Below are 15,017 nucleotides of genomic sequence, written 5' to 3' on the forward strand. Positions count from 1 at the left end.
TACCATAGAATGCTCATCCTGCAGCTTTCCTGAGCTATTATGAATGATAATTTCTTAGCCTGTCAAACTGCATCTGAGTTTGTAAACCTTTGTGTTTGATATTGCATGAGAGCGACTAAGACTGCTCTTAGATGCTCAGGCTTGCAAAACAATGGCCTTCCTGCACCATTTTCTTACCCATTTCCCCTCCAGCATTATTACTGGTTTGTAGCATTTAAATGCTCTGATTACACCCCCCATTTACTGCTGCTGCAGCATATCTTGGTTTTGAATCTGGGGAATGCTTTTTCAGGGGAGTAGGGAGGGGTAAGCTGGAAATAGGATGTTGAGTTTGCAAGTGAGGCTCCTTTGGTTAAAGAGCAGCACCAATGGACACAGCAGCCTTTGCCTGCATCAGACTTGCTCTTACAGTAAAAGCCCACTTGCTGACACCAATCATTTCTGTAAAATTTAAGCCAACCTCTTTGGGAGAAAAGATTTAATTAACACATAAACCCCAGAGTAAGTATGACAATTTGCTTTCATACTGATGAGAATAATCACATTTCTATCCACTGTCAGTCCTCGAAATATAACAGTTTTATGAATAATCTATTGTACATTTTTTTCCCCTTACACAATCAATCAGATTCTTTTGTTACTTTCACACAAGAACATTTCTGTCTTATAAATCTAGAAAATCTCTATATTTATCGGGTGCCTTGAGGGGGTACCTCTGGTTGTGTGACAGGAGGTCTCTTGAGCATTTTGGGCTAGTAGCATGAAGGGAGGCTGAGCAATTCCATCCTAACCAAGATCCATATGAGATATCCCATTATTTAAATAGAGGTGCCCTTAGGGCAGTGCATGCAGAAACCAGGGAAAAAAAATCCACAACCAAAAAAGAAAACCAACCAAAAACAAAACCCAAACCCCCAGTGTTCGTTGTAGACAATAAATAAAATAGTGGCAATGAATTACCATGATGTAAACTTAGATAAAAAAGCTTCAGTTCTGAGGTAGAAATAGTGACCTTTGAAAAAATTTTTGAAAAAAAAAATTTTTCCTTAGTCCAGTTGAAAATATTGTGTCTAATACTACATGCTTTTTTGACACCTTCTTCTCCTACTTATTATAAATCCTTGAAGGAACAAATACAGAACCTTTTTTCCTGTGGGTTAATCTCAGCAAAGTTGTTTCTGCTTTACCGTGGCATAAGTTAGATGTGCTTGTAAGGTGTAATTTTATGGTCTTTGGGGCTTTAACAATGTTGAGTATAAATCTATGATCACAATTTAGACAGAGAATGTTGTCTCTGTTGTTTTCACTGGACACTGTTATATAATTTCTGCATCTTTTTTCTTTCTTAATACTTTTTTATTTGGTTCCACAGTACTGAACAACTAAGCAAGGTAGGATCTGTATATTAGGGATGGATTGTTCTTAATACATCTTTAGAGTTGTATCAGCTCTAATAACCTGAAATTTTTGCAAATATAAATTTTGCATCTGGATGAGTGCTTTTTAAAATGATAGCAGTCATATTGTGGTAGGCTTGATTGCAACCTGTTTGCTAAATTAAAAAAATGTAAATGTGGCATTGACAAAGGTTAAAAAGATTTGAAGGGGTCTCTGTCAGCAGTGTATGCGCACACTAAACTAAATCCTATGTATCTAATCAGTGTCCTCTGGACTGTGTGTCTTGCTCCATTGTTTACTTTCAAATCCATAATAATTTTGTATCCTTTCACTGGGCAAAGATTCATTTTAAAATCTAATGAATTTAAAAATATGCTTTTCACTTGTCCATTTGATATTGAGCCTGCAATTTGACTTTCATTGTTTGTTTCCCTCCTTGTCTCGTCAATTCTTTTCTTTCTTTCTGTCCTTTTACTTTATTACATTTTTTATTGAGGACTGAGATGAACTGGTTGCTGCATCATGGGCCCATTACACTTCCTAACAATTCCATTTGCACCTTATTGTTTGTCTTATTGCTGGAAAATTCAGGTGATTCATCATGCCTGAAGAAGCACCTGATCCCAATTCCCTTGATATCACGATCACTATGTGACAGGAATACAGTTAGTGGTGGCTTTCAGACTCAAAGAGGCCAAGGTGATAACTCTTCTGGGACCTTTAGCCTCTCAAGTATTGATGAGTTCCATTTTTTTAATGCTCTGTTTTCTTGCTCCCTTTCAACAGCCCCCTGAGTGTGGAAAAGGGCTTGGAGTTAATAAAGGAAGTGGCAGATCTCCTGAAGCTGCAGATGAGTGTCTTCGATGATGTCAAGTATGTACATGGGATTTTCTCCTTTTTTATTTTATTGGATGTCTCATTATTTTTGAATAGTTTGTCTTACAAGAAAATATCTGCTCCTTACTGTCAAAATTAAGGAGAGCAGGCAAGAGGGAAAAAAAGAACATTGATGATATTTGTAACATTCCCTACACATAGGAACAAATTATTTGGAGAAAATTATAAAGAATGAATTTTTTTTCTTCTTTCATAGGGAAAAATAATCTGTTCCAAATGCCATAAAAATATTACCACTTTATTTAAAAGTTTCTAGGTAAGGAAAGTCTTCTGAAGGGTCATTTTACCCAGCATTGCCAGGGGAAAAAAAGACTTCAGAGATGGATAAAAACTTGAGTGCCGACTTTGAGTCTGGCACAAGGCACACTAGGTCGTGCTTTTTGGTCAGCTGCTTATTTAACAAGTCACAGGGAGTTCAGCTATTCTGAGCACTGGTTTTCCTCCTGTGATTCATACTGATGAATGCTCTGCATGTTAATCTCATGAACTAGGAGATTATGATCTGCCATGTCTAGTGAAGAGTTTTAGACTGAGGATTTTCTGAAGGCATTTTGATAGAAACAGGTACTTCACAAAACTTCATCCTCTCTGCATAAAACAGAAGGAGTTTGATGTAAAGGTAATTGGAAAGAAGGGTCATCTGTGGGAGGGTTTTGTGAAGCCACATCTTGGGCACCAGGAAATAACTGATGTCTGGGTAGCATCCTGCTCCTGCCTGTGTTTCAGAAGGTTTGGGACTACTCGCCTTGGCCCATGAGTTGGATTGCTGAAGTGCAGCATCTTTCTCAGCCTCACCTGTGCTGCCATCAGCTACTGTTTGATCTTCATTTACAGAATGGAATTAATTGTTTAATACTTTTTTTTTTAATCATAGTCTGATGATGTTTTGTCTTTAGTGGAAGTGTTTGTTCTTGATTGTAAATGAAAAAAAATTTACTCCTTCTATAACTGGATTTGTATGGAGAAATTGACTACTGGTGAGAAAATCTGTTCAGAAACCTGCAAAATAACAGGCACATTGGCTTTAGTTATTGAGAAGGAAAAATATTCCCATATTTTGTTTGTTTTGATTAATTTCTTTTGGTTGTATTTCATGAAATACTTTTTTTATGAATAACGAGTTTTTAAATTGGAAAAAAATGAAATTCTATTATCTTTCTTGTAAAGAGAATTTGTACCCTTGACTTTGAAAACTAGCAGATAACGTCTATTGCACATTTAAAGGAGAAATCTCATGGAACAATTTCTTTGCTGAATCAGTGGGTTCAGCTTCATTAACTTCATTTATTTACAGTACAAGAGCACTTTCATCTACCTTTCTAATTTTTAATATAAAGCCTTTTGGTTATTTTTTATCATTTGATAAATCACAACACATTGCAGTTGATAGGCTGTAGACTTGTTCTCTAATGAAAAATATCCTTCCAGTGGTACAGCCAGCTGTGATTGACCTTCTTTCAATGTGCAGAATTAGCTGCTTATTTTGCATCTATTAATATGCAGTCACATGACTGTACTGAAAATATTTGTATGGTCAGTACCTTAAAAGTGTGGTATGAATTACAGGAAGTCCAAACAGGACTGAGCATTCTTTCTAGCCATACAATGTTTTTATCAGTCTTTGCCTTTTTAAAAATGTGTAAGTCTGTGAAGGGTTATCCTAAATCTCAAATTAGTGAAGAATTCATCCATAGTAAATTTTCTTTGTTCAAGAGAATGAGATGCTTTGGCTTAAGTTAAACCCATAAAGTACTAAAGGAAGGTGGAGCTGACCAGTAGATAAAGGAGTAGTAGAAGCTTTAGACAAAGGCCTTGCCAAAAAAAGCAAAATCCACTTTTTGGATTTATTTTCTTGCCATTGCTCCACTATCAGAGGAAAACAGTATCAATTTGAATACTCTGGTTAGCTTCTCTGTGGCTTCATGGAGAGAGGTTCCAGGAAAAACCTGATGTCATGTTGTAGTCACCACTGACATATGAGGAAATATGCTTCTTACTTGGGATAAGGCATCATGGGTGATTTATTTTATTTCACTGGTGGCTAAAAGTATCCTTTTTCTTAAAGATTCATTTTTTTTGTAAAAATGGGAAGTTACGTAGAAAAAACTATCAGTCAGCCTGGGGAAAGAGGAGTTATGAAAGGGGTGAGAATTTGTCATACTAGCCTACTTTAACTCTGACCTGAGTATTTGCTTGCCCTGGAATTCTCAATTCTCTCTTTTCTGTCCAAGAATTCCCAGTGGTTAGAAAGTAACAGTGTAGACTTGGATTTTTTAGATCATTGCAAACATTTCAGAGATCATTGCAAACATCTCATTAATGACATTAATGAGAATCGCAGGGTTAATTTGAGAGTATAGAAAAAGTCATCACATCAAATAGGAATAGTGCAAGAACTGAGGAGAGAGGGTAAGTGATGAGTTCCTTTAAAGTTCTTTAAATTCTCAGTTACCAGTTTACAGTCCTTTCCCATGAAAAAACAAAACAAACAAACGAACAATAAAAAACCACAAAAAAACCCACAAAAACAAAAGAAAACCAAACAGAGAAAATTTTAAGGAAATGCTCCACTAGTAAATTACTGCTTTTGGTTAGTTTTGTCTGCAAGTATCCTTCACTCTTCCCTATATTTTTAGTTTTTCCCTGTACTTTGGAGTTAGGTAAGTGAACAATTGCTTTTGCCATGGATAGGAATCCAACACCCTGTGTTAGCTCTTGATTAGCTGGTGCTTGCTAGTAATCAGCTTATTTTATCTTCTGTCTTTCACAGAAGATGAAATTTCTGTCCGACAACTTTAAGGATAGACTTCAGTTCACAGGATATCCCCAGGCTTGCCTTCCAGAGCATTCAGTCCATGTCTACAGCTGATTTGTTGTCCAGTTCACATTGACATAAACTTTGCTCGCCCTGTGAAGCAGATGAGTGGGAATAGATTTAGGGAATTCATAATTAGAAATATTTCAATGTTGAAAATAAGATCCAACATGTTAGTTGTCACTTTTGGATACAGCCTGAATCTTTATGGAAGTAATAGTTATGCTTAATATGTTTTGTTAATGGTTATGTAGCTGTCAAATAAATTCCATTATTTCTTATTACATCATTAGAGACCATTAAAAGGATATTAGCATGCTGATGTAATTATGCAAGCAGACGTAAAATTACTATAGTTATGATTTTATAATCTAATTATGGGTGTCCAATGCCCCTGGTGATTGATTGTTGGACTGGTAGCAGGGATTGAAGTCAGATGGGTACTTATGTTTAGGAGGGTTTATATCTATTTTCTTTTAAAAAATATGATTTTGCAATCTGCAACATTGGCCTTCTTCATGTAATTGAGTTATTCACAACATGAGACTTTATCGAAGCATCCAAATATAATAAAAATACCAAAATCTCCAAGCTCAACTTTGAAAGTAGAGGAAAGGACACAGAATTAAGTCAAAGTCATTGATTAGAGCATAAATGACTTAACTGGTTTCTGATGAGAATACAAATAATTTTTGAATTTGTATTTTATGTTCTCACATTTGGAGTATTTCCTGCCAACATTGTAAAGGGGAAGTATCAGCTCTGACCTTAGGTGACTACCTTTGTATGGAAAGAAAACAGATTATTTTGATTTCATAGTATTTCAGGTCTTATATCCTACCATTCTCAGCCTCCAGTTAAGAGTGAGATTTTCAACTGAATATTACATTCTCTCTAGACTGATATGATTTTCCCAATTGCCATTGAAGATCTTTTGCTCTAGGTGTCTCTTTTTTCCCCATTTTGTTCCACTTTAGCTTCCTCCACCCATTTATCTTAATGGCAGTTTCCTCATTTTTGCTTTCTAATATACCAAAACTCAGTACTCAAAGAACTGAACTTTCAGGAGATGTGCTAACTTAACCAACATTTCTATTTTCAAAAGTAATTTTTTAGCAGAAAACCTCTAGCAGAGTATTGTTTATTCATTCCATAAAACTACATTAATCTTAATCTGCTGCTGTTGTTTTGAAGTGTAACAATTCACTATATAACCATATAATTTATATATATAATGTTAAGAGTGAGCAGGACACTTAGGCTAAATTTGAAATGCTAACATAAATAGATTTTTTTAAAGTTGAAAAGGCTGTTTCTGATTATCTAATATAATGTCCTGGATTGCAAAGCCATTACATTTAACCACTATTCCCCTATCATGAATTGATGCATTTATATTGTGCATCCAAAACTTAAGTTAAAAGACCAAATCCCTCATCTTTCAAAGTCTAAATCTCCAATACTCAGGATTCAGGCTGGTTGTTCAGCTTTCCCCTCACAGTGCTCCCTACCCACACTGGGACTACAGGTGAATTCAGTGTTTACTTAAATAGTTTATTATATGAAAAACAAAAAATTCAGGTTAACTGAAGGTATACAAGAAAACCATATGAAGACTTCAGCTGAAAAATATCTTTCAAATTTTGCAGCAGACATAGCAATGTGATTTCACATTTTGAAAAGAAAATACTATAAATTCAAAGTAATAACTAGCTTCAAAATTTAACTAAGCTTGACTTATTTAGGTGATGGGAATAAACAAAAAAATTACTTTGGACTGAACTCAAGCCATTTTCTTGTTTTGTTTTGTTCAGATGGCCAATCTTTTGAATAACACTAATTATGATAGACTTCTGAAGTATTGAATCACATCTATATACTTTTCTACAGCCAACTGTTTTATTTCATGAGCAGAAAATAAATCCTCAGTTAATGAGTAGCTCTTCAATGTTTCATTTTATTTTCATTGTTCAGTGGGTGACTTCAGGTTTTATTTATTGCACTTTATTCAGATTCTGCTTTGAGGTCAGAAACCCCATTTCCTTCTGTTTTGGTTTGGATTTTTTTTCCCTAGAGTGCTCTTCACTACGCTATCAAAATGCTTGGCAAACATGAATTGATATATTTAACTCATATGAGCTATGGGGTTTTATTAGGACCATCCAGAGCTGGAGTTATGCATGAAAAGATTACTGTCAAAGCTTTTACCACTATGAGGTGTCCAGCGTGATGTCTCACTGCATGGCTTACTCAGCCTCCTCTTGAAACGAACTTACCCTGACTGAGACAGAGATCCCATTGGCTCCAATCTGCTGAGCATTCCATTCCCTGAGCATCCAACAGTCCCAGGAATCAGCTCTCCATTCAGACAATGGTATTTGACCTTTAACATAAATAAATAAATAAAGAAATAAATAAAATCAAGAAATTATTTTCCTTCAAATGAACTGAGGCCGAGTCTGAGTCTGAAGTGAATGATTCCAGCAGAATTTAAAGTAACAGCAGGACCTTTAAATCTTTGTTATTCCATACTTCATTTACAACATACCTCCTGAAGTCTTATAAAAATGAAATTAAGGCCCCTGAAAATATTGGTCTTCTCTACTACTTGACCACCATTCATCTTTGGATTTCAAGGATCTACTGAAAAAAACACTTTGAAAAGAAAGGCTGCATTTTTGTGTTTGATGATAGATTTTTCCTGTTATACAGTAGCATGTCCATAGTGTTAATCATGTTTTTTTTAACAGTTTTGTGTAAACAGTGATTTTTAAAAAAGCTTGAATTTGGAAGGTTTATCATGAAGACAGTTACAAGCACATTCTTTTTGTACTTCAAATCTCTTGTTTCCAAGTACTGGGGCTAGAGACATTTTGCACCTCCTTTTCCAAGAACAGGCCTTACACAATCAAACCCTGCCTATCATTATCCCTGCTCTTAGGAAGAGCTGGAACGGCTGGGCTGGAAAAAATACAATTTGAAAAGCCAGCCAACCATCCCAGTGAAAGGAACTTGAACTGAGGAAGGTATCTGAAAATCAAACCAAGTGGTGAAAGTTTGGAGAAGCTTAAAACACTTTCAAATTGGAAGTGTTGGGCAGGCAGAGTGGTGAGTGGATCTCCCAGCCACACCTATTATAAACATGTGCATTGGCTGTAGTGTCCTAATCATGCACTGTAGGTTTTGTTCATTGTTTGTCATGGTACTTTTATAACACCTGAAAAATTCAATCAAGCAGTTAATCATATTCAGTCATCCAGAACCTAAACACTGGAACAATACTTGGCATTTTCACTCCATTGTGCTGATGGGTTATGACATGTGGTGTTTACATGCTCTAAATGTGAACAACTCAGGAAATTATTGATAGGCAGGACAGTGTGAGGGAGGATTATTTAACCACTGAGCAGTGGTAGGACAGGTAGCACAGGGTCTTGTTGGATTCTCCATTGTGCAGATTCTCCACGATTCCATTCTTCTTGATTTGGTGTGATTAATCTTTTCTTGTGTTGTATGTTGAACATCTGTGGATTAATATTCTTGCAAAGTTTTTTTTCCAGATTGGCAGATTCTGGATTCTGTTGTCTATGTCATTTAGATTTACTGAGAGGAATGTTCTATAACTCATCCTGCTCTCCTTAAGATGCTGTAAATTAAATATAAATAGATTTTTTTTTAATTTCCACTCCATTTATTGTCCAGAAATTAAACAAGATTTTTATTTCAATTTGAATTGTACCATGCTTAGTCTCAATAAAAAGAGACCTTTCAAGAAAGTTGAGCAGTATTTGTCATCTGCTCTATGATTTTAAATAGCAAAAAAATAACTGTGGTTATTTGACATAATCTTGTTTAAAGTGTTATAAAAGCATAGCTCAGAAATAATGGAACCCCTTTTATTCAAAGTTGACTTCTCCCACAGATTTAATGAGTCTGGGAAACAAATTATGTGAAAAGTGTATCGCTATAACTCATTGCATGCAGGCATTTATAAGAAATTACATTGTGTTTTCTGGTACATATTGTCTTATTTGACAACTAATTTATAATATAGAGATTCATCACTTTTTAGAGGAATGATGATAAGGAAAAAAAAGGTGAAAAATTAAACTATGCATTTCCTTACTTAAAAATGAATTATTCCACAACCTTAGCATTACATTAGTCTTGTGGTTTTTCCCCCTGAGGTACAATACATTTTGTGTTCTTTTCTTAAATGAATGTGCATATAACCAAGATAATTTTGCCTTCTCCACTATAACTTTCCTCCTAGAATAATATAAAAATCATTAAAGTAACAGGAAGGATTTTGGCCTCCAGCATTTTTTGAATTCTAGGTTACAAAAGAGAAAGACCGTAAAAATCCAAGGAGATTCTTAAAAATAATATGTATGGTGCTTGGCTTTCCATTACAACATTTCATCTCATTAAAACAGAGGATTTGCACCTTTGTAATCAAAAGCAGAATGAATCCACTATTACTGATATATTTCCATGAACTCCTAGGTTCCTGCTCAAGAGAAGATTTTTACAAATATGTGAACTTCTGAAGTCTAACCTTTTTTAACTTCATATTTCTCTACTACTCATCTCTCTGTGTGACTGAGAATGCCATCATATTCCTTTTTTAATAAAATCAAAGTTCATAACATTATAGGGTAGGCAGGTTATACTCCTTTCTTTCAAGCAAGTCATTGAGTGTGTGCCAGTGCATTTGATTTATATAACACTTCACATATTATTAACAGGTAATAATTTCCATTCTGCAGATGGGTAGATTGAAACCCAAGGCAGTTTGCTTCATTTTCCTTAAAATGGTACAGGACTTGATGACAGATATGAGAATAGAAACAGAGAACTGTGATTCTCACTCTTGAACTACAGCTTCATCCACAAATAGAATTACTAATATTAGAAATGAAAAAAAGATTTTCATGTAGGGATTTGTTTAAAAGAATAACCTCTTAGAAGAAATATAAAAAGTATTTTATGTCTAGGTCTATCTTGATCCTCCTGCCCTTGGCTGCCTGATTCTCCTAGAAGTACAAACACACATTTTTTTCTCTCATTTTGTGACCTGGATGGTTGGATTGCACGAGCATTACAGACCTGCTGAACCAGCCGAAAAAGATAAAGAATTCTTTTGCAGTTTTGTTACAGCCTAGCCAGTAAATATTGCATAAACAGGTCAATAAGTTGAATTACAGCCTGCCTGTGGAAGGATTTGTATTCCTTAAGAGCCATAAAGACAGAGCAAACATGCATCTGTAGGTGTAACTGAAGAAGCCAAATAAATTGCACTTGCAGCGCCTCCTTTGCCAAGGAAATATCTCTACCTCACAGCTGGCAGGGGAGCCTCGAGAACAAATCTTCTCATTGATGTTCCCAGAGCTAAAGGAGAAGCCAGCAAGTCCTTATGAGGACAAGCAGGAGAGCTCTGGTTGTAGCACTCAGAATTTGGTAGCCTTTTGAACTAAGACTGTAGCAAAGTTTGGGAGTTTTTTTTTGTCTTTGGTTGTGCTGCCTGATACTGATGCAAGAAATTTGTGTCCTACATGGATGCTATCAAAGCTCTGAATATTCTGAACCTGTACCTCTGTAACAACCCTAACATGTGAGTCATGCTCCTCATTAAGGTTTGAAAGTCATTTGTGCAAGCAGAGCAAAAGGTGACTGTCATCCCAGCAGACAAATTTTCTATGTGCTTTCAGCCAGTTCCATTAACAACACAGCTGTGTAGAGGGTGAGTAGGGCTGAGGCCAGTAAAATGCATTGAAGGCTTACTGGGTGAAAATGAAAAATGTTTGCTGTTTGTAGATACAAAGTATAAACAAGGAGAATGGAAATATAAATAGAATGCCTTTTTTTTTTCTTTTTTACAACATAAATTTTATCCTTTAGCTTAAACCTTGGGGAGTACAAGAAAAAACACTGTACATTTAAGAAGCTTTTTGAGACCATTTTTCCACCCTCGCAGGGTCCAAACAGGTTGGGTTTTTTTGCCATAAGAAATTATAGCACTTGTATGGTTTGTTCTTTTAAATACTGTAATTAAGAACCTTATTTGCATGGCAGGCAAAGCTGGCAACTTTCATGTACTCAGTGTGGTGAAAATGTCAAGTTTCATGGCTTGTGACAGATTAATAGAAAAATTATTTTAAAACTCTGCAAATTATTCATAGATATTGAGTAATCATCAAAAGTTGCACTTTGTGAAGAATAAAAATAGGGCAAACTGAGTGTAGCATCAATCTCTAAATTAAGCGTTGTCTCTTTTTAAAATCATTTAAATTGTAGGCTTAGCAAAATAATCTTCACCTCAGATGAAGCAAGTTGTAAAATCTTTAAAATACTCTTTCATCATCTTTTGCAATGTAAATTAGGATCAGTGTACTTAGCACAATTTTGATGCATATAGATTAAATGATTAATACAAAATTAATGATTAATGTAAAATAATTAAAGCTCTATCTTTTAGTATCAGTATCAGAGACCCACCAGACATGGACTGCTGTTTTTGGAAAGTGTCCCTTTCTGGACCAGTCATCCCTTTCCTGTGACTTTAGTCTGGAAATTACTCTAATGCCAGTAGTGTGTCAGGCATTGCATTATTTGAGCACCTTGTCGCGGCCTCTTCTCTGCTGCTGAAATGCTGCTCTGTGCCGTCACTCCTCAGTGCTTATCATGTAAGGGGGAGAGAAGAGGGCACGACAAGGTGCCCAAGGCCTTACCTGATTTATGAAGAATGTAACATGCAGAAGTAAGTCTGGGCCGCAACCATCAAATCCAGACCTAAGTTTTGTTTCCATGTAGCTGCATTTGCGAGATGTGATTGCTCTGAAGCTGTCAATCTTTCTAATCTTTGTGGTCTACCTGTTCTGCCTCCCAGCTGCCTGGTGAAAACCCCTCTAATGAAATTCAAGTGGTGATAGGAAATCAGCCACTACCTGGTGAGCACTGCAGTTAGTGTCTCTCCCTTAGCAGGGATTTTGCTTTTCCATCTTTAGTACCTGGTCACTGTCAGACACCAAGTGGAATGCCAGTACAACAAGTCTTTAACTTTCTCTCTCTATGCTGTGTTTAGTGCAAGAACACTTCAGAGAATGGTGCAAACTGTTCATGCTTAGTGTATATGAATGATATAAATATTAATAAATAATATATTACTTGCTTTATTGCAGGGTGTTGTGGAATACTGTGCATCATTCTGCACTTTAGGGAGCATGTTGATAGTTTACTGAGAAGGGCTCATTTTGCTGAAACAGAAAAAGATTTTTTAATTGATCACTGGCTGTGCATACATACCTGTCAATAGGAATGTGAGAATACATACAGCTCCACATTGATATTTCTGCAGTCCAGGTGCAAAGTGAAGCAAATCTTTGAACAGTAAAGATATTAAAGAGTGAGAGATGTGTGTCTTTTTAGTATTAAGTCTGAGTGATGATCAATAATTCTCTACTCAATAGTTCAGGGATGTTATTTTGTAGCAGGTCAGCACAATACATCCTTTGCAAGCTTTCCTGATTCTTTGAAACTCAGTCAGGTACCTGCTTCTGTAATTTAAATACAGTATGATGCAATGCTTCACAAAATAAATTCTGGTCAACAGTTCTGGTCAAAAACGTTGGTCAAACACTGAGTATCAGAAGGAGAACAAAACAGCCAGTGTACATCTTTTAATCCATTCATGTATTATGTGTCAATGTCCAGCTGAAATTTTCTGCCTTTGCTTTTCTCTGTAAATCATGTTGTAGAAGCATACTGTCATATAAAAATGCCTCTGCTAATTATGTGCTTCTCCCCATTGATTTGATTTGACATAACTATGTTTATATACCTCTAAATATAATATATAAAACATTTACAGCAACATGAGCATCTTAATTTTTCCAAAATTGAGAAGGTGAAAAGGAGACTTCAGTGCAATATAAACAATGGACATAAGCTTCAAATTCCTAAACACAGAAGGCATTGAAATGTGTACACATTGCAAGTCATTAGTTCAAGCCCACCAAACGTTTCCTGAGACAATTACCTTCACTGCTATAAAATTTGCTTTGCATAGTCCTCTGGAGCGTTACTAATTGCTTTTCTTAACCTCCAGAGATTAAAGGATTTTGAAATGAACATATAGACAAGTAGTGACTTTAATTTCAAATCTAAGCTTTATTAAGGCAAGCCCTGTTTTATTAAATAGGGTCATTAAGAGAATGTTTCATGTTGGAAATAGCCAATCCTTATCTCCTCATCTTCCTTCAGTCTTGAGAAATTGCACTCTGCCTGTATCTTAAAAATGAGATGCCACCTCAAATCATTTCCATCTGGCATCAGCTCTATGTCTCATCTTCAAGAGTCCACAGCCCCATGTTGGCACTTGTTTCTCAAATCCTTTTCCACTAGGGGGTATGATAGACTGTGACTGCGTCTCCCAGCGAACGCGCGGTGTGATCCTGTAATGCTGAAGGACGCGCACACGAGGGAGAGGAGCAGGCGTGCAAAGCTTGGTACATCATTTATGGAGATTTAAATCCTGTCATTCATAAATGTAATTATAACCTACGGCTTGAAAGTGATATGGACCTTGCCATATTGATCACGCTCCAGCTCTGTTTATTCAGATCATTCATTTGTTGACAGGGAAAATATAAGAAGAATGCTGTTAGTTGTAAAACAATTAACAAAAGAAATACTTCTATTTTATACAAAGAATATTCTTTGTTTCTGTGTGTGCTGTGCACCCTCCCACCTTCAGATGGGAAATATAAACCCAAGGGGAGGGGATATTATTAAATCAGCAATCAACCTTCAAGTCATTTTGGTATAAACACTGTAATTATTTCATCTCTAGTAAACAGAATAAAAGACAAAAGCACATAAGGATGACAATTTGCAATATGCTTAGAATGTCTTTGTTAAAAAAAAACCCTTATTATGACTGAAGGCAACATTATTGTAAGTGAAAAAAAAAAAGGCAAAAGTTGTGACAGCCAATGGGGAGGGTAATTAGTTGGTAAAGTTCAAATAATAAATTTAGCAGGTCATTGCAACAGACATTACATTTTGTGTAGGGAGAAGTCTCTATTTATTACCCTTGAAGCCAGAACTGCTTACCTTTATTAAAAAAAAATTAAGAAAGTATAAGGAAAAAGTGATAAGTGCAATTACATTGTATAGTCCAGATGCCTTCTAAAATTCACAATCTTCACTTACTTAAGTGAGTTTAAGTTCATTTGTGCCAGAAAAAAATGACTACAAATTTACCTGGGGGTTATTGTAGTAGCATGCAGCTCAGGGCAGGGATAGACAAAAAATACTGTCTAACATTTTTAACCTCAGTTGCAGCAGATGTCAGATGTGGGTGAGGTTTCAGCCTGGTCAATGTGGTTTCTATGTGACTGTTTTCTCCTGCCCAGCTGTGTAAGTGCTGGTTAGGGTAAGGTACAGCAGGAGTGATGTCTCTGCTCCCCCAGCACTTCCCTTCACTGTGGGAATGGTTTGCTTGCAATTCATCAGCTTCTAAACAAATGTGTGCACCTCAGTGAGCCCCCCTGTATTTAGAGCAGTTTGAAGACAATTGTCATTAATGTTAGCCAGGTTTCAGAGGGTCTGACACAGGAAAGCAGTCTCATCTACCCAACTCAAATTTCCTTTTAGAGTTGCATTTTATACATCTTGAAACCTTTTTTCAGGCTGGTTGACCTCTTGTTAAAAAGTCTTTTAAAAATATTTTGCAGTCAAATAATTACTGGTTTTGTTTAAATGTTCTCATCCAACACATAATGAACAGTGAGGAATTCCCTAAAGAGCATCTTTTGTTATTGAAATGTTTATTTATTGAGTGCTTTTGCCAGGATCCCCCATGAGAAAAATCTCATTTTATGAGCTCCTGAAGCAGTCAGTTCCC

At 35.9% G+C, this 15,017-nt stretch overlaps 1 protein-coding gene across 2 annotated transcripts in view; it reads left to right on the plus strand.

Moving 5' to 3' along the window:
• The window catches only part of PTPRN2 (protein tyrosine phosphatase receptor type N2), a 633,132-nt gene that overhangs the window by 266,955 nt on the left and 351,160 nt on the right, over positions 1 to 15,017 (plus strand). For both annotated transcript variants that reach the window (XM_068174516.1, XM_068174508.1), the window contains exon 10: positions 2,185 to 2,271. In XM_068174516.1, the coding sequence (XP_068030617.1) occupies positions 2,185 to 2,271 (87 nt within the window). The remainder of the gene's footprint in view (positions 1 to 2,184; positions 2,272 to 15,017) is intronic.

This window comes from Anomalospiza imberbis, chromosome 1, assembly GCF_031753505.1.
Source record: "Anomalospiza imberbis isolate Cuckoo-Finch-1a 21T00152 chromosome 1, ASM3175350v1, whole genome shotgun sequence".
In the NCBI taxonomy this organism is placed as follows: domain Eukaryota; kingdom Metazoa; phylum Chordata; class Aves; order Passeriformes; family Viduidae; genus Anomalospiza; species Anomalospiza imberbis.